The 21301-nt window shown below is 65.1% G+C and overlaps 1 protein-coding gene across 2 annotated transcripts in view; it reads right to left on the reverse strand.

Moving 5' to 3' along the window:
• Positions 1-2429: 2429 nt before the first annotated feature.
• The window catches only part of PGBD5 (piggyBac transposable element derived 5), a 34281-nt gene continuing 15409 nt past the window's right edge, over positions 2430-21301 (reverse strand). Inside the window, exons 2-8 of one of the 2 annotated variants that reach the window (XM_039850316.1) lie at positions 13163-13590; positions 12751-12885; positions 7793-7973; positions 5892-6089; positions 5060-5165; positions 4140-4348; positions 2430-3665 (exon numbers count right to left, since the gene is read on the reverse strand). In XM_039850316.1, the coding sequence (XP_039706250.1) occupies positions 4153-4348; positions 5060-5165; positions 5892-6089; positions 7793-7973; positions 12751-12885; positions 13163-13590 (1244 nt within the window). In that variant the 3' untranslated portion in view covers positions 2430-3665; positions 4140-4152. Of the gene's footprint in view, positions 3666-4128; positions 4349-5059; positions 5166-5891; positions 6090-7792; positions 7974-12750; positions 12886-13162; positions 13591-21301 lie in introns of both variants that reach the window. The other variant, XM_039850317.1, reaches the window with a different exon arrangement.

A 21301-nucleotide genomic window follows, 5' to 3' on the forward strand; every position in this document is an offset into this window, starting at 1 on the left:
AACCACGTGCTTCTCAGAGTCTTTTTATTGTCCTGTAATGTCGTGTAAAGATGCTGGGAAGTAGGATCCGATGTCTCATTACGTACGAAGATCTGCGTTAATGAAAACCGTACCCTCCTTATGGGCTTTTAGGGTGTCACCACAAAGCTGTGTCACAACCTCTTTGTTCTGTTAAGGCCCCAAGCGGGCCAGCTCCCCCTCCCGGGCACTGCTCCCCCATCTCTGTCTTTGCCCACGAGGACCTACCTTCTGACAGCAGATGTGCACCCCCGTTTCGTGCTGATTCCAGAACCTTCTGAGGAAGGGGAGGAGGTGACAGAGCTGCACAGCCCTAATCTACTGCGACTGCAGATGCCCCTCCCCCTGGGGGCTGACCCCTCACGGGAGGACGCTCTCCAGGGGACGCTGGACGCATTCTTAGCCCAGCACCTGCCACAGCAGGTCAGCAGGAGCCGGGCGTCCAGGGCGCAGCGGGGGGGCCGTGTCACCCAGCGCCAGCCCCTCCCAACATGAGGCGTCTAAGCGCCCTGCATGATCCCTGAGTGGCGTGTGGGCCACGGCCCGGTGCACCTCTCCCTCCTTCCGTCAGGCTCGCCCGCATGGTGTGATAGTCCTGCTGAGATGAGAGGAGAAAAGAGCGGAAGGGATTGAAGAGCAACTGATGACTGGCTGGCGGTCTCACTTCAGCGGCAAAGCATGGAAGCATGCCAGGGGGAGCACTCTGCGGGGGGGGGGGGGCGTTGAGTGGGCAGTGCTTGAGGACCTTTGGGGATGCAGGTGGGGGAGCTTGTGTGGGGCACCCCTGGGAGGACTTCCTGGAGCCCTTAGTGGACACTGTGGGGGTCCATGGTGGGCACTGCGGGGTGGGGGGCCGTGGTGGGCACTGGGGGGGCCCACGGTTGGCAGTGCCTGGTCACCTCCCCTCCATCAGCGTGTCACTGAGTTGTGCCCCCACCCTCCAGAGCCTGTGGGAAACGGCTTTGCCCTGAAGCAGAGACGGGAGGGGAGGGGAGGGGACGGGACGAAGCTGGGAACTGCTCAGGTGTCACCGAGGATGCAGTCGGCCTGGCTTCCTGCCTGGCGGATGCCGGTGCAGAGCCCCCTGCTGGCTGCGGAGACTGGACGAGGGGCCACACACGGCGCCCCAGACCTGCCTGGCCCTGTCCTGGTGTCTGCAGGTCTCGCCTCTGGCATGGCTGCAGGTAACTCGATTTGGTGGCCGGGCCTCGTGAACACGGTCAGCAAAGCGGACAACTGCCCGGAATGACCCAGGCACAAGGTTTTCCTGTGTGACGGCCCGAGTTTGGGACTACGGCCTCAGCACTGTGCTCCCCGACCGCGCGGGGCCTGTCTGGCACCGTGGGGAGCAGGGCATGGGGACACGGGTGGGAAGCGGAGCCCACAGGGGAGGCAGTGAACACAGAGTGAGCACATCCGGCCCGGCTCTCCCAGATGGCCTTGCCCAGCTGCGGCCCCGGCCACCGGCCTGGCCCGGGCGAGCCGGGGGAGCCGGTGCAGGCCGACCGTGCGTGCGTCCGGTCTCACAGGACCTTCGCACGAGCTGTGGTCAGGCTGCTTTTGCTTAAGGGTCGGGGGGCTCATTGCTCTTTTTCCGGACTCTGCAGCAAAACCACCCCGTAGGGGGCTGGTTTGTCACCGTGGCAGGACCGGGGTGGAAGGGGGTCTCACTGGCCACGGGGTGCAGGCGCCCACCTGCCTCACAGACCTTGCCGGGTGGCCCTGGATCCTGTCTCCTGAGAAGCACGCAGTGGGCCCTTTCCTGGTCACCAGCAATGACAGCTGCTAAACGAGCCAACCAGTGTTATCATGAGGGCCCTCGATCCCAGGGGACACTGGGGCAGGGGATTTTAACCAGAGCGATTCCAAGACAGTCGCTCCAATCACAGCAGCACGGCCGGGCCCGGGGCCCTGCGGGTTCTCCTGATCGGTGCTCCCTGTCACTTTGTCCTTCTGGAAGGAGAGAAGGCCCCCACTTCACGGGCGGCAGTGGACACCACGGCCCCGACCAGAAACCCGGCGGGAACTGTCCTTCGCTATTAATCAGAAAAAACAACGGCTCAAGAAAACACCGAAACGGTGCCATTACTCCCAACCACTTGAGAGCGAGAAGCCACCTGCTGTCACACCGGTGTCCCTTTGCGGTGACCTGGGATGACACACGCCATGGCCCGCAAGCAATGAGGAGGAGTCACATTGCAAAGCCGGCACCTCCTCCCTCAATGTCACGGGCACCAGACACGCACAAACCGGCATCACACTGTCAAACCCCAGCCGAACGTCTGCTTTACACGGCTTGGCAGCTCAGGACACCGAGAACGGTCAAGGTCACCTAACGAGACGCCGAGACTTAAAACGGTAGCCGTGTTTCTGTCTCTGGCCTTTTAACGGATTCACGTGTTAACAAAGAATCAACATCTAAATAGACCTTTATTTTTTTTTTTCTTTTACTTATTTGGACAGAAGAGAAAATTCATCGGCGTTCAGGAGTCTCCCGAAGTGCTGGAAACGTTAAACTCAGAAATAGTGGACCTTGTAGAAAAGCATCACAAATTAAAAATATATTTCTCCATGTGGTAAAAGTGCTTTAGACCCAATCAGGTGCTGGGGACACAACTCGACACGTGGCCCGCGGTCCGTGGCACCGGATGAGAACCGAGGACGAGGCCTGTCATCGTGAAGCGAGGGCGTGGGGACGGGTTCGCGAGCATGCTGCCGCCAACGGGCGACCTGAGTGTGGACACGGACGAACGTCCCGAAGCCTGAGTAGGATGGAGTCTGCGTTTGTAAAAACGAGGGGCCGTGTAAGTCGGGGCGCAGGGGGTCGTGTAACTCCAGAAATGACTTGTGTCTGATCTGTGGGGACAGCCAGACCAGCCGGCCACTCCAGCTGGGGCTCCCGCAGAGAAGGTGACCGTGCTTCAGAACGGGCCCTGATGTTTTTGGGGGGACTAAGCGGAGCCCTCGCTGCCAGCTGCTCGTCACGCTGTCCCGTCCGTCCTGCGGTGAGCTGGTCCCCGGCCCCACGGGGCGTCACGCAGCCACGCCAGTGGCCCATCCGTGCGGGGCTCGAGTGCCAGCCACGGTGTCCCAAGGACCAGGTTACTGGCCCCCCACGAGGGGAAGAGAATCAGCAGGTGGTCACCGTGGAGAGAATTTGCTGTTTGTTTCAGCAATGCTACATATTTTTTTAAAACGAGTAATTTTGCCGATGAGAACCTCGTGAGGAAGCGGAAGGCCCGCGGGCCCCCGGTAGCCACGGCTGCGGTGGTTCTGGGAACGAGCCCCCTCCTCGGCCTGGCACAGAGCGCGGCCTGCGGGGGCGGGAGGCTGCGGGCGGGACCGGGGAGGGACGGGGGAGCTGTAAGCAACAGTAAGAAAATAACCTGAAGATAGATTTAAAAATAAAAAACAGCGTCGCACGTCACTGCGGTTCCGTGGGCGGCTCCGTTGTGTCCCGTCCGCCAGCCGAGCGGGACGGAGCGGGAACACTTCACTCACGAATCACACGCCCGCCGTTCCTCGCCGTGCTCCCTCTCCCACGAGGCCTGTTCCACGCAGCTCGCGTGGGGCAAATTCTGGAACACCCTCGGGTCTCCACCACGCTCCGGAACAGTCTTAGCCAACCGTCACTTGCTTCTGGTCACCTGGGGACAAGGCACGAGAGGAAACCACGTCACAAAAGTCTTGACGTCTTTGCCGAGCGGGCGCTTCCAGCAGCGTGTGCTGTGGCTCGTCCTGTTTCTGGGGCCTTCGGCGGCAACAGGCGTCCCAGGTCCCCGGGGCTCAGAGCCCAGCTCTCCTGCTGGCTCCCGGGGGTCGTGAGGGTGCAGCACCCACTGAGCGGGACAGACGTAGGGCAGCACAGGCCTCATGCGGCAGAGTCCGGTGTGGCACCCCCGCCTTGCAGAGTGTCACCACGAGGTGGGTGGCCCCTTCCCAGAGGGAGGCCATGCTCCTCTCTGAACGGACATCGGGACAGTGGCCACCGTGACCAGGTCCGTCTGTCCCTGCAGGGGCCGAGCACACCCCTCCCCGGCGGCCACACGGAGCGACTCGGGCTGTGGCGGGCGGGTCCTCCCTCCGCGTCCCGCTCCACCTGGGCCTCACCTGGGCCTCACCTGGCCGCCGGCATCAGTGGGCCGGGGAGGCCTCCTCCAGGCCCAGCAGCTCCCTGACGAGTCTGTCGCCGAACTGCGCCCGGCTGTACCTCTGCACGTGGTAGGCGTCCGACATCTTGTACAGGATGTAGGCGTTGTTGACGGCGATGCTGACGGCGAACCAGAACACCTGCTGCCAGGTCTTGTTTGGTTTGTGAGAAATGAAGTACCTGGGAAGACAGAGGCAGGGAGGGGCTGACCCGGCGGCCCCTGGACCTCCCCGAGGTCGCCGGTGGCCGGCCTGCTGAGGCGGTCACGTGATCTTTCCTTAGGACAAAGATGAGGAAGACCCCCATCACAGGATGGGGGGACGGTGAGGCCAGGCCTTTTGTGCCAGCGGCTGCCCCCGGGGCCGCGCAAGGCCCTCCCCCTCACCCCCACCTTCTCTTCACACTGAGGACAGAGCTCTTCCAGGGCCCATCCGGCTCGGGGTCCCCCCAGTCACGTCCTCCGCGCACACGTCTGTCCCCGCCCCCCGAGGGCCGCATCGCAGGCGCCCAGCGACGTCACCAGCTAACGCCGGTTTCTGTGCGGCGCCTGCGTGGGGCCGGGCGCGGTGCCAACGCCGCCATCCCGTGCGACCGCTGGAGCGAGGCCACGCCCAGCGCACCTGCAGGGACTGCGTGACCAGCGCTGGCAGGCGCGGGGCTCGTGCGACACGCCGGGGGCTGCCAGCGGGTGTGGACGAGGAGGCCGGTCGGGGCTAGTGCGACACCAGAGGCACCTTCGGGAAGGCGCAGCGAGGGCAGAGGGCCTGGCGCCCCGAGGGGAGGGGAGGCCAGGCCAGGGCGCAGGCCGTCACCCCTCAGGCCTGCGGCTGGGAAGGCCCCTGACGACCCGCCAGCCCCTCCTGCGCCGGCGACGCGGCGGGAGCCACTTACCTGCTGTACTTGTCGTCATACTTGCAGATGTAGCTGAGGTGAGCCGCGAACGCCTCCACCGCCAGGGGGCAGGGGATCCCCACGTTCTTCCTCTTGATGATCACTCCTGGGGAGACCGGGGGTCAGGCCCCGCCCCGCCCGCAACCACCCGCTCCCAGGGTGCGCGGATGCGCCCGGGGGGCGCGGCGGCCGCGCCTTCGCGTTCCCCACGTCGCCCCGAAGGGCTCAGCCCGGCCGAGTCCTGCGCCCACGTGCTGTGCCTCCATCTGTCCCGTGGAATTTGAACGCTAAGTGGGCAGATGACAGACTCGAATGGACTTCAGAGGAAAAGCAAAAGCATTTGCTTCTCGGTGGGACGTCCCTTGCCACGTGGCAGCATGCAATTTTTAAAAAGCCTGTGCATGTGCTTACACTGGAGGTTCATTTTTCCTTAGAATCTGCAGTAAAGAATAACAAACCAATTCCCCAAATGTCTGTAACTAGTTCCATGTTTCCTAAGATTGGAAATTCTGTTCAACTTTTAGCAGCGTACACGTGGTCACAGCAGAAGGGAGTGTACGGCTGAGCAGCAGTCTTTAGAATACATGAGACTTTGCCATCTGGGTGACATTTAAAATAAGCAGAGAAAGGAAAATTTATTCGGTAAATGGCTCAGGCGTGACGGGGACTGTTTGATCAACCAACCCTTGTCATGTGACAAAAGGTCAGCAGAAGTCCAACGGACGTCAAAGTGGATGACGCTGAATGGGACAAAATCACCGTATAAACCAAGGTGAACTTCACGCACCTGCCGAGACACACACACAACATACACCCTCGTGGACACACCCACCTTGCTGCAGCGGCGAGTAGGCGTTGGTCAGGAAGCGGAAGTGCCCCTTGTTGTACCAGCAGATCAGGGACATGCTGCCCTTCGTGCGCACGCGGTGCTGGCCGCGGGCCGGGGGCGTGGCCGGGCTGGCCAGCATGGACTGCGGCAGCCCGGTGCAGTCGCTCTTCCGCGGGCTGAGCAGGCCGCAGCAGTAGATCCCTGGCGGGAGGGGGACAGCAAGGCGCAGCGGTCAGCGCGGCCGCCGCGCATGCGCGGGGAAAGGCCGCCCCGCCCACCCGAGGCCCGGGCCTGGGGAGACCGCTCCGGGCCTGGGCTGGACCTTGCGCCGGCACTTCACGAGCTCGCCCAGGATGTCACGTGAGGCCGCAGTGTACGACACACGCGAGAAAGTGACAACAGAGCCCACCGCCAGAGCCCTAACTAAACCGCTGGACCCATCTGCTTCTAGAAACTTCTGCACCCCATCACACCCATGTTGGAGGAGGGGAACTGGCTGTGACAGGTCCTAGGCTCACGGCGCAGGTCTGACTAGAGTCCAAACCGGACCAGTCAGGTCGCCCCACACTCTCGCCAAGACCTGCCGGCAGCGGCCCAGCCCTGTCCTGGCCACACTCCGGGGAAAGCCACCGAGCGCTGTGCACGGGGCCGGGGACCCCCCAGGGAGCAGGAAGCGCCGTGAGCAGAACGAGGAGGGTCGTGAGGCAGGACACCAGCATGGCTTGCACGCCCCAGAAGTGTCCGTGGGCAGACCGTGGGCAGAGGCCAGTGGGGACAGGAGGCCTCTGAATCCGCCCTGGGCTCCAGGTCCTCTGTCCCCGGGGACACATGGAGGCCATGGGAGTGGCACTTCCAACCAGAGACGCAGGGACGGTCTCACTGGCCCATCTGTCTTAACTCCCAGGGTGGTCCTCAGCATGCCTCAGGGACACTGTCCTCCAAACCAACCCGCGCCCTGTCCACACAGCGTGGCCTCTGCACACTGAGGTCCCTCGGCAGTGGGCGCTGAGCCCTCGGGCCCCGACTTCACGGACGAGCAGGACGCAGCCCCGGCGGCGGGGGCACAGAGCCCGGCCACTCCCCTCGGCAGCTGCCGAGGCCGCAGGTCGCAGCTGTCAGCCCCCGTCACTCAGACACCCGCCCGTTGCTAAGCAGGCCTGCCATCTGGCGGCTCCTGCAGCAGCCGAGTGGGCTCTGTGTCTCTCCCGAGCGACTAGACAGAAGCCCAGTGTGCAGGGCAGAGGAGGCGATGCCGCCACTGGACCCCCTCACCGCACCCCCTATTCCCGTCGGGGCCCTGAGGGGCTTGCCGCCTCTGCCACCATGAAGCGAACATCTCGTCACTGGGGGAAGACCTTGCCCAGGCCCGTGGTGCTGCTGCCGGGTGGGCGGACCCCCACGGGCCTCGTCTGCGGCCGGGAGGGACCCACACAGATGGGGCACTGAGCCGAGGGGCCAGAGGCTGAGAGCTCGTGTCCTCCAAACTCTCATGTCGAGAACCTGATGCCCAGGGAGGTATGAGGACATTAAACAGGGCTTGAGGTCAGGACGGCGGGCCCCGCACGATGGCATCGGTGCCCCGTGAGAGGCCCCACAGAGCCCTCGCCCCTCGCCGAGTGAGAACCGGGAGGCACCCTGGCCTCGGGCCCCAGGCCGCGGGTCCGTGAGCAACAAACTCCTGAAGTTTGTCACCTGCCCACCGTGGCAGCAGCCCGAGCGGCTGGACCACTAGCGAGCTCCATCAGCGGCCTCACCTCAAAGGCCACAAAGAATCGAGCCCGAGGACCTGGCAGCTGTGGCGACGTGGGCCCCGGACCACGGGCTGTGGCCGAACCCCTCCGATGGGCCCACCCGACCCCTCCACGCACGGTGCGGGGGCCACACCCGGACCGGCCCCGACCTACCTTGCTTTTCGAACTCTTCGAACAGGGCCAGGCTGGTGATGCTCGGCCCCGTGAAGATGATGTAGTTTCGGCCGGCCGCGCCCCGGCACAGGCTCCGGGCCACGGCGCTGTGCAGCTGGGGCTTGCTCCGCAGCGCGTCCAGCCCGTCCGGGGCCGCGCCCTCCTTCAGCTGCACGTAGATCTTGGGCAGAAACGCACAGCGGTCAGTGAGCTCACAGCTGGCCAGGCCCAGAGCGCTGGGGGCGCAGGCCCCTGTCCGTGGGCCGGGGCGAGTGGGCAAACCTCCCCCTCTGCGGGTGCCTCGTCCACAGCCCCCGCCACCCTGTGACCTGCACCCTGCAGGGGCCTGGGGCCGCCCCGACTCAGCACCAGCCTCTTCGGTTTAGGGATGTCGAGGTGGAGGAGAAAAGGGACAAACGGGCACAGACAGCGAGTCCGGCGGCGAGGCCGGTGCGAGCGTGTCCCCGTTCTGCCACACGGGGGTGGCGGAGCCCACGGCGCACGCGAGTGACGGCTCGTCCCCGCGGTGAACGCGTCCGCGTGACGCTCTCGTCTTCCTCGTGGGAACGGCCACGCGGGCAGAGGGGGCGGCGGCCACCTGGCTCCGAGGACCTGGCTTACAACGCGTCTCAGGTCCCAGGGCCGGCGACGAGGCCGTGCTGGACCGAGCAGGCAGCTTTAAGCTCTCTGCCCCGTGAGCAGCATCGCCAAACGGGCTCGAGCGAGAGATGGGACAGGGCGGGGTGGGCGGAGGCGGGCGGGCCCCCCGCCGCTGAGCGGAGCCCCGAGCCCCGAGCCCGCCCTCGCACAGGTTGACCCGTCCTTTAGGGGCGGGGTGGTTCTCCCCACGCAATGTTCCGGTGCCTTTGCTGGAGGAGGTTCACGAGCTAACGGTCACCTGCGCCTGTCCCAATGCCCGGGGACCACACCTGACACCTGTGGGCAACGAGGCCAACCCTGACCGGCCTCCAAGGCACAGAGCTGCTGAGGGTGAATCCGTCCCTGGAGACTGCCCATGACACGTGCTGGGAAAACAAGCAAGCCGGTCACAGGGAGGACCCGGCTCGTCCCCGTACCTGTCCTTGGTCACGTGACTTCGGACAATCGCTCACAAAACCCAGCGTCCAGTGTCCCAAGGCGGTGAGGACAGGTTAGTGTATCTAACTCTGAAGCAGCTCATCTCCAGGGTCACCCTACCCCGTTCAGGTCACCCCGTCCCAGGTGCATGGCACAGGCAGTGGCTCGACCAGGCGGCGCGTTGGCAGGGAGCTCGGCACGGCCCACCCCTCATTTGGGGTCTCTTGAGCCTTTACACGCCGGGCTCTGCGTTGTTTCCGGACGGAGCCACACCCGCCTCAGGCCCTGTGTTCACTGTGTTCGCTGCAGACGCATCACCACAGACGGAGAGGATCAAACGATGCCCGCTGACCACCCCAGTGGGTGGGCCGGAAGCGTGGGCGTGGCAGGGACCACTTCCTGCCCAGGGCACCCCAGGCTCCCGCGCCCCCCCACCCGCTTCCAGGCTGGGTCAGGTCGTCCCCTGTGGCTCCAGGACTGAGTCCCCGTGCGCTGCCGGCTGCGAGCCAGGGGCTGCTCTCAGCCCGAGGCTCCCGCGCCCTTTCCCGCACGACCCTCCACCCCCACAGCCAGCAGCGGAGACCCTCCCTCAGGCAAGTCTCCTCGCCAGGAAGGCGCCCGGTCCTGGTCCAGGCTCACCTGATTAGGTCAGGCCCACCCAAGACAATCTTCCTTTTACGATCCACCGACTCTGGACCACGATTACGTGCAAAGCAAAGACCCCGCAGCGGGAAGGCCTCGAGCGGGTCCAGCCTCCACACACAGGGCCCACTGTTCCAGCCGCTGCGCGTCTGGGGCTCGGGGTGGTGAACGAGTGCTCCCCGCCTTCTAAGAGGGTGGTGACGCGTCCCCTTTGTTCCCTGGCAAACGGCGGATCCCAGCGTACGATGCACGTGGTGGTGACCACACTGTCTCAACCCAGATGCCCACGGCCACCAGGACACTCGCGGGCACAGTCCTGCCAGTCAGGGACGCTAGCGGACACAGTCCTGCCGGCCAGAGACACTTGCGGACACAGTCCTGCCGGCCAGGGACACTCGAGGACACAGTCCTGCCGGCCAGCTGCTACAGGACCGAAACCGTGCAGGTGCATTTGGAGCCTGCAGTGTTCAAGGCAGCCCCCCTACCCCCCGTCTAAGCGCACAACAGACCCACCTAGAGGTGACAGTGACCATCAGGGACGCGCCGGTCTCTTGTTCTCTGAGAATGACATGTTTTCCCCCAAAGCCAATGATGTGGCTCCCGTCACAGAGCCACCCTGGAATTACATGGCTCAGTCTGTCCACACGGGCACGTTGGAAGACTGGCATTCCCCTGGGGCCCAGCCGGTGTCCCTGAGGCCGGGCGCTCAGCTGCCCCACCGCAGGGGAGACGCAGGGAACCCCAGGCTGCCTGCTTCTGAGGGAGCCCGAGGCCAACGGTGGCAGTGAGGAGGGTCCCTAGCTGGCGGTGTGGTGCACCCCACAGCAGTGAGCGTGTCTGTAGAGTGGACGTTAACCAGAGTCTACGTGTAAATTGGCAACCTCAAAAAAACTGTAATCTCAGAATTCGTGGCCAGGGCACGACCCGGAGGGGACCGTCGCTGGGCAGTGAAGGGGCCGGGCCCGACAGGTGCTGGGGGGTCCGGTGGCTGCCCCGTCCAGGTCCCACGGGTCTGCGTTTGCTTCGAGTGACATCGGCTGGTCCCAGATGTCGACGTGCGCCCTGGGCCGGATGACTCGATCTCCAACTACGAGACAATCACAACTGCGGTGAATCTCATCCCAGCCACGAGCTGACGGCTGAAGACGTGGGGGCCTGAGCGAAGAATCAGCAGCGGCCCGCGGGAGGCGCCTCCCTGGTGTCCCCCCCGTCCCCGCGTGTCCCCCCCATCCCCACGTGTCCCCGCGCACGGGTGGGGGCTGTGCTCGCTGTGCCGTGTGTGTCCTCTCCAGGAAGGCGCCCGGTCCTGGGCCTCGCACGCGTGGCAGCCGCCGGCTTGCTCCTCAAAGCTTCTCCTCTCCCCGCGCACATCTGGGGACACTCGCCACACTCAATGGTCCCCTCCGCGCGTCACCGCCAGGGGGCCGTCCTCCGTCACTGCGTCCACGGAATTTGCTGCAGATGCTCTTACTCCCTGAGGTACGAGCTCGTTTGACAAGTGTCTTTGGAGCAGAAAATGTATCTTCCAGTTGCCACGCCTTTCACTTGTCCTAAAAGCCTTCTCCTGGCTCCTGGGCTGTCCCCACCTTCGACGGAGGAACCCGGGGAGGAAGAGCTGGGGGCGGCGTCACCGCCGTGTTTTACTGCGATGTCGATATGTGACAGAGCCTTTTACGCAGGTGGCTGCAGAGGTGAAGCCCCAGGACACAGGCAACAATGACGCCAGCCCCACCCCTGAAACCACCGAGAACGCGGAGCTGGCCCGGCTCCACCCCCCAGCTGCACCGACAAAGCGAGAGAACTCGGGGACACCGCAGCCCCGATGGGCTCAGAGGTCGTTCGGCCGCTGGGCTTCGCTGCCCTGTCCGCCGGGACAAACCGGGTCCAGCCACGCCTCCTGACCGCCGTCCGTGCTTCTCCCTCAGGAGAGAATCGGGCTTCTCGGCGTCAGTGTGGGGCGCATCCGGGGACGGAGAGGTCACTTGCGGGACCGTGTCCCTTGCTTGGACCTCTCGCTGGCGAGCTGTGCGGGAACCGGTATGTGTGGGGGTGACCCTCACAGCACAGCCGTGACAGCCGCTCGCGGAAACAAGGCCAGATGAGCTCGCGGAGACGTGCGGGCCGTGGCCGGACGTCTGGGGGGACGGCCGCTCGTGACGGCTGTCAACTCCCGGCGCGAGGAATCGTGTCCCCCAAGGAGACCGTGGGGGCAAGTGCAGGTTTCGACGGGCATGGCCGTCGTCCCCGCTCGTGACCGGAGGCAAGTCGCTAACTGCTCCGAGCCCTCGTCCCCTGCCGTGCGAGGGCGAGGGTCCCCTTGCCAGGCCACCGTCTCCATGCGAAAGCCGAGGACGTAGAAATGACTTATCACAGCAGAGCCCTGGGTCCACACCACGCATAGACACCTGTGGCCATCTTAGAGTCAGGCGAACCCAACGATCCAGTCCCTCAGCCACACGGGTCGAGCAGCCGACGGCCACCGCGGCGGTGAGCTCAGGTGGGGACGCCGCCAGCACCACGGACAGCTCCGCGGGAGGGTGGCTTCGTGCACACTCGTCTTGGCCTGGCCTCCCAGCAGGGCCTCCGGCCACCATGGGACGCGGTGCCGGCAGCCTCAGGCGGCCACCGCCCGGCGGGGCCCCGCACCGGACCTGTCCTCTGCGTCTGCCCGGGCTGCGGCCGCAGCAGTGAACACCCCGCAAGGACTCTGCGTGGCTTCACCCCGAAGCGCAGGTCCCAGCGAGGCACCCTGCAGGACGGCGCTCGGAGGAGGGGCGTGGCCAGCCCCGTGTGAAAGGCACCCGTGTCCGCCGGGAGCAGGCACTGCCCTGGCCTGTGATGGTCGTGGCCTTCCGGGACGGCCACGCGGCAGGCCCTCGGGAGAGACGGTGCGGCCCCCGGCACCATGGGGGCCTGAGCCTCGACCGCTGTCTTTACTGCTGCTGTTCAAGCAGAGAGGCTGAGGCTGCAGTGGGCAGACGGGCCATGCCAGGCCCAGGGCCGGACACCCTGGTGCCCCGAGGAGCGGGAGCAGCCCCACTCGGCCTCTGCTGGAGCACGCGGGACGCACCGCGAACAGGTAAGTGAGCTGATGGATGACCTGACGCGCTGAGGTCCCGCACAGTCCCCTCATCCCCGCCCGCCTCCTCACCTGGACAAGGTCTCCGCACCGTGTCCCCCGGCCTGGCCCCGCTCACCTGGATGAGGCCCCGCACCATTCCCCGGCCCGGCCCGCGCACCTGGACGACGAAGCCGGTGGACGAGCACTGTCTGACCCAGAGGCTGAACTTCCGCTTCTTCCTCTTCCGCAGCTCCCGCTCCGTGCACGTGGCGATGAACACGGGGTCCTCGTCGATCAGGGGTTCGTGTAGCACCTGCCGGAGAGAGAGGCAGAGTCTGGGGAGGCGCGTGCACGCGGGGGCCTTCTGGTTGGGGCTCGAACCCCGTCTCCGCCGTCGACCGGCTGTGCGGCCAAGGCCGAGCTGCTTCGCCTCTCTGACCCCGAGGCTCTCACAGGACAGGTGACGTCAGCATCCACACCGGAGTGCGGAGCGTCGGTGAGAAGCTGGGTGTGGAGCTCTTAGTGGCAGCCGAGGCAAGAAGCGGGGCGCCCGGGGTCACCCCGGGGAGCGGAGGGCACTGTGGCCTCACCTGGGTCTGGGAAGGCCTGAAGGCGGCGTCGAAGCCGGCCTGCAGGGCGTCGAGGAAGGGCTGCACCTTGTAGAGGCCGGGCGCGCTCGGGCCGGGGCGGAAGGCCACCACGTGGAAGTACTTGAGGATCTTCTCGAAGCGCGCCTGGCTCATGACGCGTGCCAGGCTGTCGTTGCTGTAGAAGCCGCGGCCCCACACGCTGAGGGCCGACTCGCAGCGCGAGGTGCTGGTGGAGATCACGTAGCCCAGGAAGGCCTTCATCTCGGCCAGCGTCACCTCCGCCCAGGCGCCGTCACCGCCGAAGCGCTCCTGGAACTTGCGGGCGTACATGTTGGTCTGCGCCACCATGCCCTTGAGGACGGCGTCGGGGATGAAGAGCTGGAGGAAGTCCAGGGCGCTGGCGCTCGGGGGCAGCTTCCGGGTGGGACCTAAAACGAAGATGAAGCCGGGGCCGGGCGCTGGCTGCTGCCGTGTCACACCCCGACCAACCGCTGCCACCACACCCCGACCGCTGCCACCACACCCCGACCCCATGCCGGCCGCCTCCCCGGCCCCTGCCGCAGGCCACCCGCCCCACCCGCTTCTGGGAGGGGCTCTAACCCAGGCGGGTCCCCGCGTCCCCGAGTCCCGTCACCCGGGGCCTCTTCACTGCGCACACACCACCCCCTTACAAAGCTGGGGAATTCGGAAATGCCGGTCCTGGACTGAGGGGCCCGCGAGGGGACGGAGGAGACGCAGGGCCCCCCGGAGCCCTGACCCGGGAGCCCGGCCCTGGCTCCCGGCTCCCTCTTCCCGTAGGTTAAGGGGACTCTGTCACAGGAAACGCTTTCACCACTTGGGCCCGAGAAACTCCGTCCGGGGAGGCTGCGGTTTTTATCAGGTGGTGTCCACAGGGGAACCTCGAATTTCTTAGTGAAAAAATCTAAAGGGACCGGTTGAGATGATTTCACCAATGCAATAAAAATCTCACAGCTTCTACCTAACGCGGGGACGGCCTTTCGAAATAAACACGCGCACGCACGTCATTCGCGTGCATATTCTTGAGATGGGGCTTGTGCTCCCCGCCCCCCGGGGTGACTCGAGCCAGGCCGGGGTCTGCGCCCTGGAGCGATCTGTGGGGAGAGCCACGCGTGCTCTCCAAGTCGAGTTTCCACGGCGAAACCCAGACAGATGAGTGGGGGCGTGAGGTGCGGCACAGGGAGCATGGTCCGCAGCACCCCAGACCCTGCGCGCCAGGCGCGGACCCGCCTCCCTGGGCCGCGATCACGCCGTGAATTGGAATAAAAGTCTAAGCGCCGTGCCGTACGCTTGGAAGTAACAGAACGTTGACTGTCAACTGTAATTGAAAAATAAATTTAAAAGACCGAGAATGTACACAAGAGGCCGATGTTTCGGATCCAGACGCGGATCCGGGGAGCTGGAAGCCCCCGTCTGCTCCCCGCTAACTGCCGTCTCAGGCAGAGGCCACCGTCTCCCGGCAGCGCAGCGGGCAGCATGACACCACTGTGCACGGCTGTCATTTGTGGGGGGACTGGGGACGCTCAGATGTGCCCTGCGCACCTGCCCCGGGAACCCGCCCAAACCCGCAACTCGCCGAGACGGCACAGAAGCCCCTGGCGGCCGGGCTGATGCTGTCACGATGCCACCTTTGCCCTCACTTCACGGAAGAGGAAACTGAGGCCCAGAGACCGAGCGGCCGCCATGCTCACTGTCATCAGCCAGGTCCTGCGCCGGCGCCACGGGGTCCCGCTGTCTCGCCGGGCCAGACCGTGAGGCGGGAAGACAGGGGCCTCGCTGGCCTGGGACGGCCTGAGGCTGCGCCGCCCCCTCCTGAAGCAGAGCCCCCAGCCGCCGGGGGGCAAGGCCTGACATTGCTCGGGGAGCCCCCCAAGCAGGAGGAAACCGGCATTCCAACTGCTGCCGCGTGCTGAGCGGGCAGCGTGAGTCTCTTCCCAAAGTCACGTGGAAAGTGACTTCACCTCCCAGGCCACTGCAGATGGGGCTCAGAGACCGGCCTGGCCGGCGCTTGGCGGGGACGGTGGGGAGCGGCCGACGCTGGCGCCGGCTCCACGGCCTGCTGGGCTGGGGCCCGAGTCTGCGAAGAGCTGGTACAGTGCGTGGGCGGCATGCCCAGGTGGCTCTGCCGGAGGTCACCCCACGCGACCCACAGAGGTCTCTGTGAAGGTCGCCCCGCTCTGCAGGTGAGGACTCAGGACACGCCCAAGGTCACCCATTTCCCAGTGCCTTTCGGCGGGGGCGACCATCATGCCACCTGGCCCAGAGCCAGCCCAAGCATGCCTGCCATCTGCCGTCACCACCGGCAGTGCCCCCGCTGCCTCCGAGTGTCCCATGGGGACAGGCGGGCACACGCCATCCGCCAGCTCCAGCGGGGCCAGTCCTTAGACCCCCTCCCGGGGCACGCTCAGTCCGCGGGGGCACAGCGGTCACGGGGCAGCCAGCAGTGTCCCTGAAGGCAGAAGCAGAAGCCACACTGCCCAGACCACAGCGGCAGCAGGAGCCGGGGGTGGGGGGCCGGGGGGGCCACCGTCAGGCTCATCCGTGTGGGTGGGGCCGCAGCTCTGCGTGGTGACGGTGCCAGTCACATAACCATCTCCCTCCCCCGTCACTGCGTCTCCCCTTTGCAACCCCCCTGCCACCACCCAGCTGGTCCCCTGGGCCTCCAGGGCACCCCCCACCCCCAACCCCAGGGTGGTGCTGATGGTTCAGTGGGGCTCAGGTCCCCAGAAGGTCCCCTGCCCCCAGCCAGGACACACTCCTTTTCAGTGGTGACCAGAGAAGCAGGTGTTGGGCTGAGGGGGGCTGTAACACCTGGCCTCCCCTCCCCGGGAGTCGGGGTGCAGTGACAGGAGACATGTGTGAGGCTTGGGGCACGGCTGTGCCCACAGGAGGGGCCCCAAATCCCGATCCCGGGGGGCAGGGTCTGGATCGCTCACTGGAGGGGCCCTGAAGGTGCTGGGCGAGGAGCCATCAGCCTCCTGGGGAGGGCAGAGGTCACCACTGTGTCTGCAGCGAGAGCATCTCCTGCAGAGGCCCCGTGACCAGGCGAGCACTCATGTTTGGTGGACGGTGCCGGAGACAGAGTGGCCGCCAGACCCCAGTTACTTCAGCCAGAAACCCGCCCCCTGCGTATCTTCTCGTCCCTCACCCCACACGCTTCACTCTCCGCCTCTCGGCCCCTGCCCCCTCTGCCTCCACTGTGCTCCCCCCACTGCAGCCCCCCCCCCTACCCAAACGGCCACCACTCACCAACAACAGCGCCTGCCCCAGGCCCCACAACAATTCACAAGAGACGTTTTTACAAGAACATAAACTGTGCACAACACCCCCTGCTTCCCAGTGCTCGTTAAGCAAACCCTCACCCGTCACCCCTCCTCAGACCCATGTTGGGCCACGTGGCCAGTGGACAGAGCTGGTGGCACCCCAGGGCCTGCGTCTGGGGGGGAGAGCGCCCCAGCTCCAGCTCCGCCGAGCTGCCCCTCCCCATCGCCAAGGCGCCAAGGCTCACAGGTGACGTCACACAGACGACATCACACAGGCAGCGTCACCGGCGATGTCACACAGGAGGCGGCACGCGGTGACGGCACGTGGGGGACGGTGTGAGGCCCTGGGGCAGTGGCCGCTCCCGCCCCCGGCCCCCACCCCTTCAGGAGCACAGATGCAGAGGAGGCGGGTGCCCCGTGGGGTGCCGCTCCCCACCGTCACCCCATCTGGAAGAACGGGGCGGCTCCGTGTGCTTCCCGAAGCGCAGCCTTGCAGAGCAGAAACATGCACTTTAAGGCGAGAATGACACTTTTCATAAACTGGCATTTTTTTGTACTCGTCGTCAGCAGCTTTGTGACACAGATGTGGATCATGTGATATTTTGAATTGAAGGTTTAAAATAAGAAAATGATGTCTCCCCAGGCTAAATTGAACAGGCATAAAAATATAACAGGAACAGCCTGCATCACCAGAAAAATAATCCTCTCATCTGAGGCATCGAAAATGACATTCCAGAAAAACGGTGATGCAGAAAATGACCGAACCACATGGGGTCCTCCGTGCCAGCCACAGCTGGTCCTCGTCTCGGCTGAAGCAACCCCTTCTCCACCCTCGCCCCCTTCCCCCAGGGGCTGCTCTGCAGAACAAGCCGCCCACGGGCCCGGCCGCCACCTGCTCAGCCCGCGGACTCTCGGAAGCCTCTTTCCCGTCCAGCCTCTGTTCACAGCCCAGTGACGGTGAGGCGCTCGCTCGGCAGGCATCGCAGGGTCCCCCGCAGGGGTGGGGGCGACCGCGTCAGGCCTGGTCATGCTCCTGACGCCGCCGTGGCTGCCCGTCACCCGTGTGGCTGGAGGGGACAACTCACGCCACCTCGCTGGGCCGCTGTGAGCAGCGTCACAGCACCCTTTTCTGTCTAAGTCTGATCTGCGCGCTTGGTGGCACACCCAAATTAGGTTCCGATCGAGGTCAGTGCTCTAAATGGAACCCTCGGCAGGGGACACGTGAAGCTGTGCTCAGAGCACTTAGGACACATGCCGAAGCCCGGCCATACGGCTTGTGCCTGACGGAGGCCGTCCTGGAGCCAGGCGCGGGCCCACCTCACGTCCCACCTCACATGGGCCGAGGAGGCCGTGCGGAGGCACGCCCAGGTCACAGAGCTGGACAGTCTGTCCCCTCTGCCACACGGCAGCCCCCGCTCGGGCACAGACGCTCCCAGGGGCCAAGCCTTCCCAGCTCTGTGGCCGCGTCTGATTTTCCGGGTGACGAAGTTCTGCCACCGTCCCCGTTGTACGGAAGGACACGAGCGCACGAGATTCAGTGACTTCCCCAGTGGCTCGACTTGACCCAGGACGCCTGGCTCTGCACCGTACCTCAGCTCCGGGTCGCCACCCCCTGTACTTGACTGTGACTGCAGATCTCACCTCTCACGTCCGCCTGTGGCTGCTGGCCAGTCCAGCCAGACGCAGAGGGAGCGGCGAGCTCCAGGCCGCTCAGCGGCTTACGCCCAGCACCCCCCACCCCATCGTCTGGGACGGAAGACAAAGCCAGAGCAGGAACACGCCACACGAAAGGGACAAGCACTGGCCACGCACCATGGTCCTACTCAGTCCCCGGGGACGTGCGCCCTGCGGCCCGTTCCGAACACAGACGCCAAGTCAGCAACAGTGGCAGGGGCGGGGGCGTCACGGCCGTGGGAAGGGCACGCCTAGGCCAGGCCCACACCCCGAGGGCTGGTCCCGGGTGGAGGACACGAACCAGGATGGAAGTCACCCAGCCCTGTCCCCTCCCTCCCCTCCAAGGCAGCACCAGCTAGAGCTTCTCACTCTCCGGGCCAGCTAGGTGACGGCCTGAGGGCCTGTGCAGAGGATCCCGCAGCAAAGCCACGCCCAGCAGGCAGGCACTGCTGGGAACCCACAGCCACACCCAGGCCCCGGGGCCCAACCTCTGTGTGCAAGTGGCTCAGCTACTCAAGGAAGCCAGAGCTTGAGTGGAATAAAGGTCAGGGCAGCCACGTGGCCAGGAGCCGGCTGGGTGGCGTCAGCCAGGAGCGGGAGGGGAGGCGGAAGGGGCGCCAGGCCGGGGCTGGGGCAGCCTGTGCTGTTGTTCCAGAATAGTGACGGTGAGGAAAAGCCCTTCATCGGGGCGCGCACGGCGCTCTGCAGGCACAAGCCGCTGTCACGCACGCTGCCGTGCCGTCCCCACGGCGAGCCTCTGAGCCTGGGCCGTGGCGCCAGGGCCAGAACGAATCCAGGTTTCCTGTCGCCAAGCCCACGCTCAGGGCTCCCGGGGGCGCCACCGGTCCCCCTCCGGGCGTCCCTGGGAAGGGTACGCTGCTCCAGCGTGGACCTACAGTGACTCTAGTCCCAGCCAGCCCTGGGTGCTGGTGCGGCTGCCGCCACCTCCCTGAGGCCACCGCAGCAGCGGGGGCACTTCCTGGGCACACAGCCTCGCACTTTGCAGGGCGTGGGCACTGGACTCCCGCCCCAGTGGATGGGCTGTGCACCCCAACCCGCGCAGCAGCCGGCCCCCGGCAGCCAGGGCCAGCAGGCCCCGCCTGAGCACCCTGCCCGCAGCACGGGGTGGCGAGGGCGTCACACACCGTCTCCTGCGGGGCATCACACACCGTCTCCTGCGGGGCGTCACCACTGCGTGAACGAGGGCCTCCTGTGCTGGTCCCGGTCCCAGCCCCGCTTCGAGCCCCGGCCCCCCGAGCCGCCCACTCCACAGCACCCACCCCTGTGTGCCCCACCGGCTTACAGCCCGCCTCCCTCCACCCCACCGTGCCCTGGGACGGAGGACCGGGGTCTCTCCTGCCAGGGCCGGGCTGTGGCCTTCTCCACCCGGAGCTGGCAAACCCGGCTCAGCGGTGGCCATTTTCCCGAAACTTTTACTGTCTTCATCTTTGAAACAGAAAAAAACCCACTCTCTCCTCTGGCTCGCCTGGCCCTGTATCGTCCCCACAGAGACTTGAGCTTCTCGCCGTGGCCGCTGTCACTCACGCTGCTGGTGCCGGCTTCAGGCCCGCCTGCCAGCTGGGCCCCGGCTGTCAGGGACGCCGAGCCAGCCCTGCGTGCTTCGCTGCAGAACTGCCCTCTGGGGGCTCAGGAAGGTGCTGGACGCACATCTATCTGCTCATGGCCTCTACGCGTCCCTGGACGGACGGAAGCACCGCTGGCGGCAGAGCCGGCCCCGGGCCCCTCTCCTGCCAGAGGCGCGGCAGCCTCTTTCTCCGCCAGCCCCCTTCGGCCACCCGGCCTGCGCCCAGCAGGCGCCCGGCCCAGGAAGCGGGGCTCAGGGAAGCGGGGGTGGGGGAGCTCCCCCCAGAGTCCGCGGGCCACTCGAGGCCACCGCGCATTCGGCTTTGTCCTTTATTCTAACTCTGAATCTAAACCGCGCCGGCTCCTTAACGAGTAACCGGATCAGGGTCGGACAGAACAGCAGCTTCAGTAAAGCGAGTTCACCGCCGGCTCCGAGCTCACGGATCCCGGGCGCGGAGCTGCAAGGCCTTCGAAGCCCCCCCCTTTTGCTCACGTCCCCACCAGCTCTCCATTTTGAATTTAAAACTTGATATAAACGACCTTCTGCACACACGCATTTCTACCTGTCTGCTAGACTACGAGGTTTATTGAACAATACAAAGTCCTTCCGACGGCGCGTTCTAAAAAGTCGAGCATCGAAAAAGAGAAGAAAAGGGACACGCTCCTCTGCAAAGTCCGGTGTGGTCCTGGTCCCCTGGGGCAGGACGGACGACCCTGGCTCAGAGGTAGCTGTTCAGGCAGGACCTTGAACTCACCTCTCGCACACACGATGGTTTCAGGTCGGTCTGAGGCGCACACACAGTTACGTATAACACGTTCTCCCAAATCCCGTCCCCAAAACCCCTTCCTGCCTTCGCGACAGAATCCAACGCTGGGACGAAACCCAGGACGCGGACGGGAACTTCCCCTGCATCACGTCCGAAGGGATGACACCTCCGCATATCAGGAGTTCTCGCCCGATCCAGGGGAAAAGTGACCACCACCTCGAAGTCACAGCAGCGAAGGGCCGGACGGCGGACCCGACCAGCCCGAAGGCCAGGAAGCGGACGCCCGTTGGACCAAGTCACCAGACATGCTGACCGCTGGTGGGGAGCGGCCACTCTCCGTCATTGGCCCATGAAATATTTTCCTCACATCTCCGACGGGAGTGAAGCCCGCCACCCTCATCGACGGCCTACGAGGGGCGTCCCTTCCCGCTAACGCCCCAGACGGTGACCAGACAGGGAAACGGGGCAATTGGTACCGGGAGGCTCAGCACAGTCTGATGCTAAAAGTGAGACTCTGTATGAAACCTACACGCTCGGCCAGGAAGAGACTGGTGGTCTGACCTGTAACACGTCTGGAACACGGGATGTCAGGCAGCCATTCGAAACGACGTAGTTCACTATTCCTTAAACTCTCACGTACGTAACAGCTGCCGGGGACCCTGTGAAAATGCTGCTTCTGGGGCCTGAGAATCTGCATTTCCACCCAGCTCGTGGGGGACGCGGATGCTGCCGCCCGAGGACCCACTGTGTAGTGAGGTTAGTGACCAAAACAGGCTTGTTTGCCACACGTTAGGTGACCAGAAAATCAGGTTATAAAAAATAGAACGGAAGCC

Source organism: Pteropus medius, unplaced genomic scaffold (genome assembly GCF_902729225.1).
Source record: "Pteropus medius unplaced genomic scaffold, Ma_sr-lr_union100, whole genome shotgun sequence".
Lineage (NCBI taxonomy): Eukaryota > Metazoa > Chordata > Mammalia > Chiroptera > Pteropodidae > Pteropus > Pteropus medius.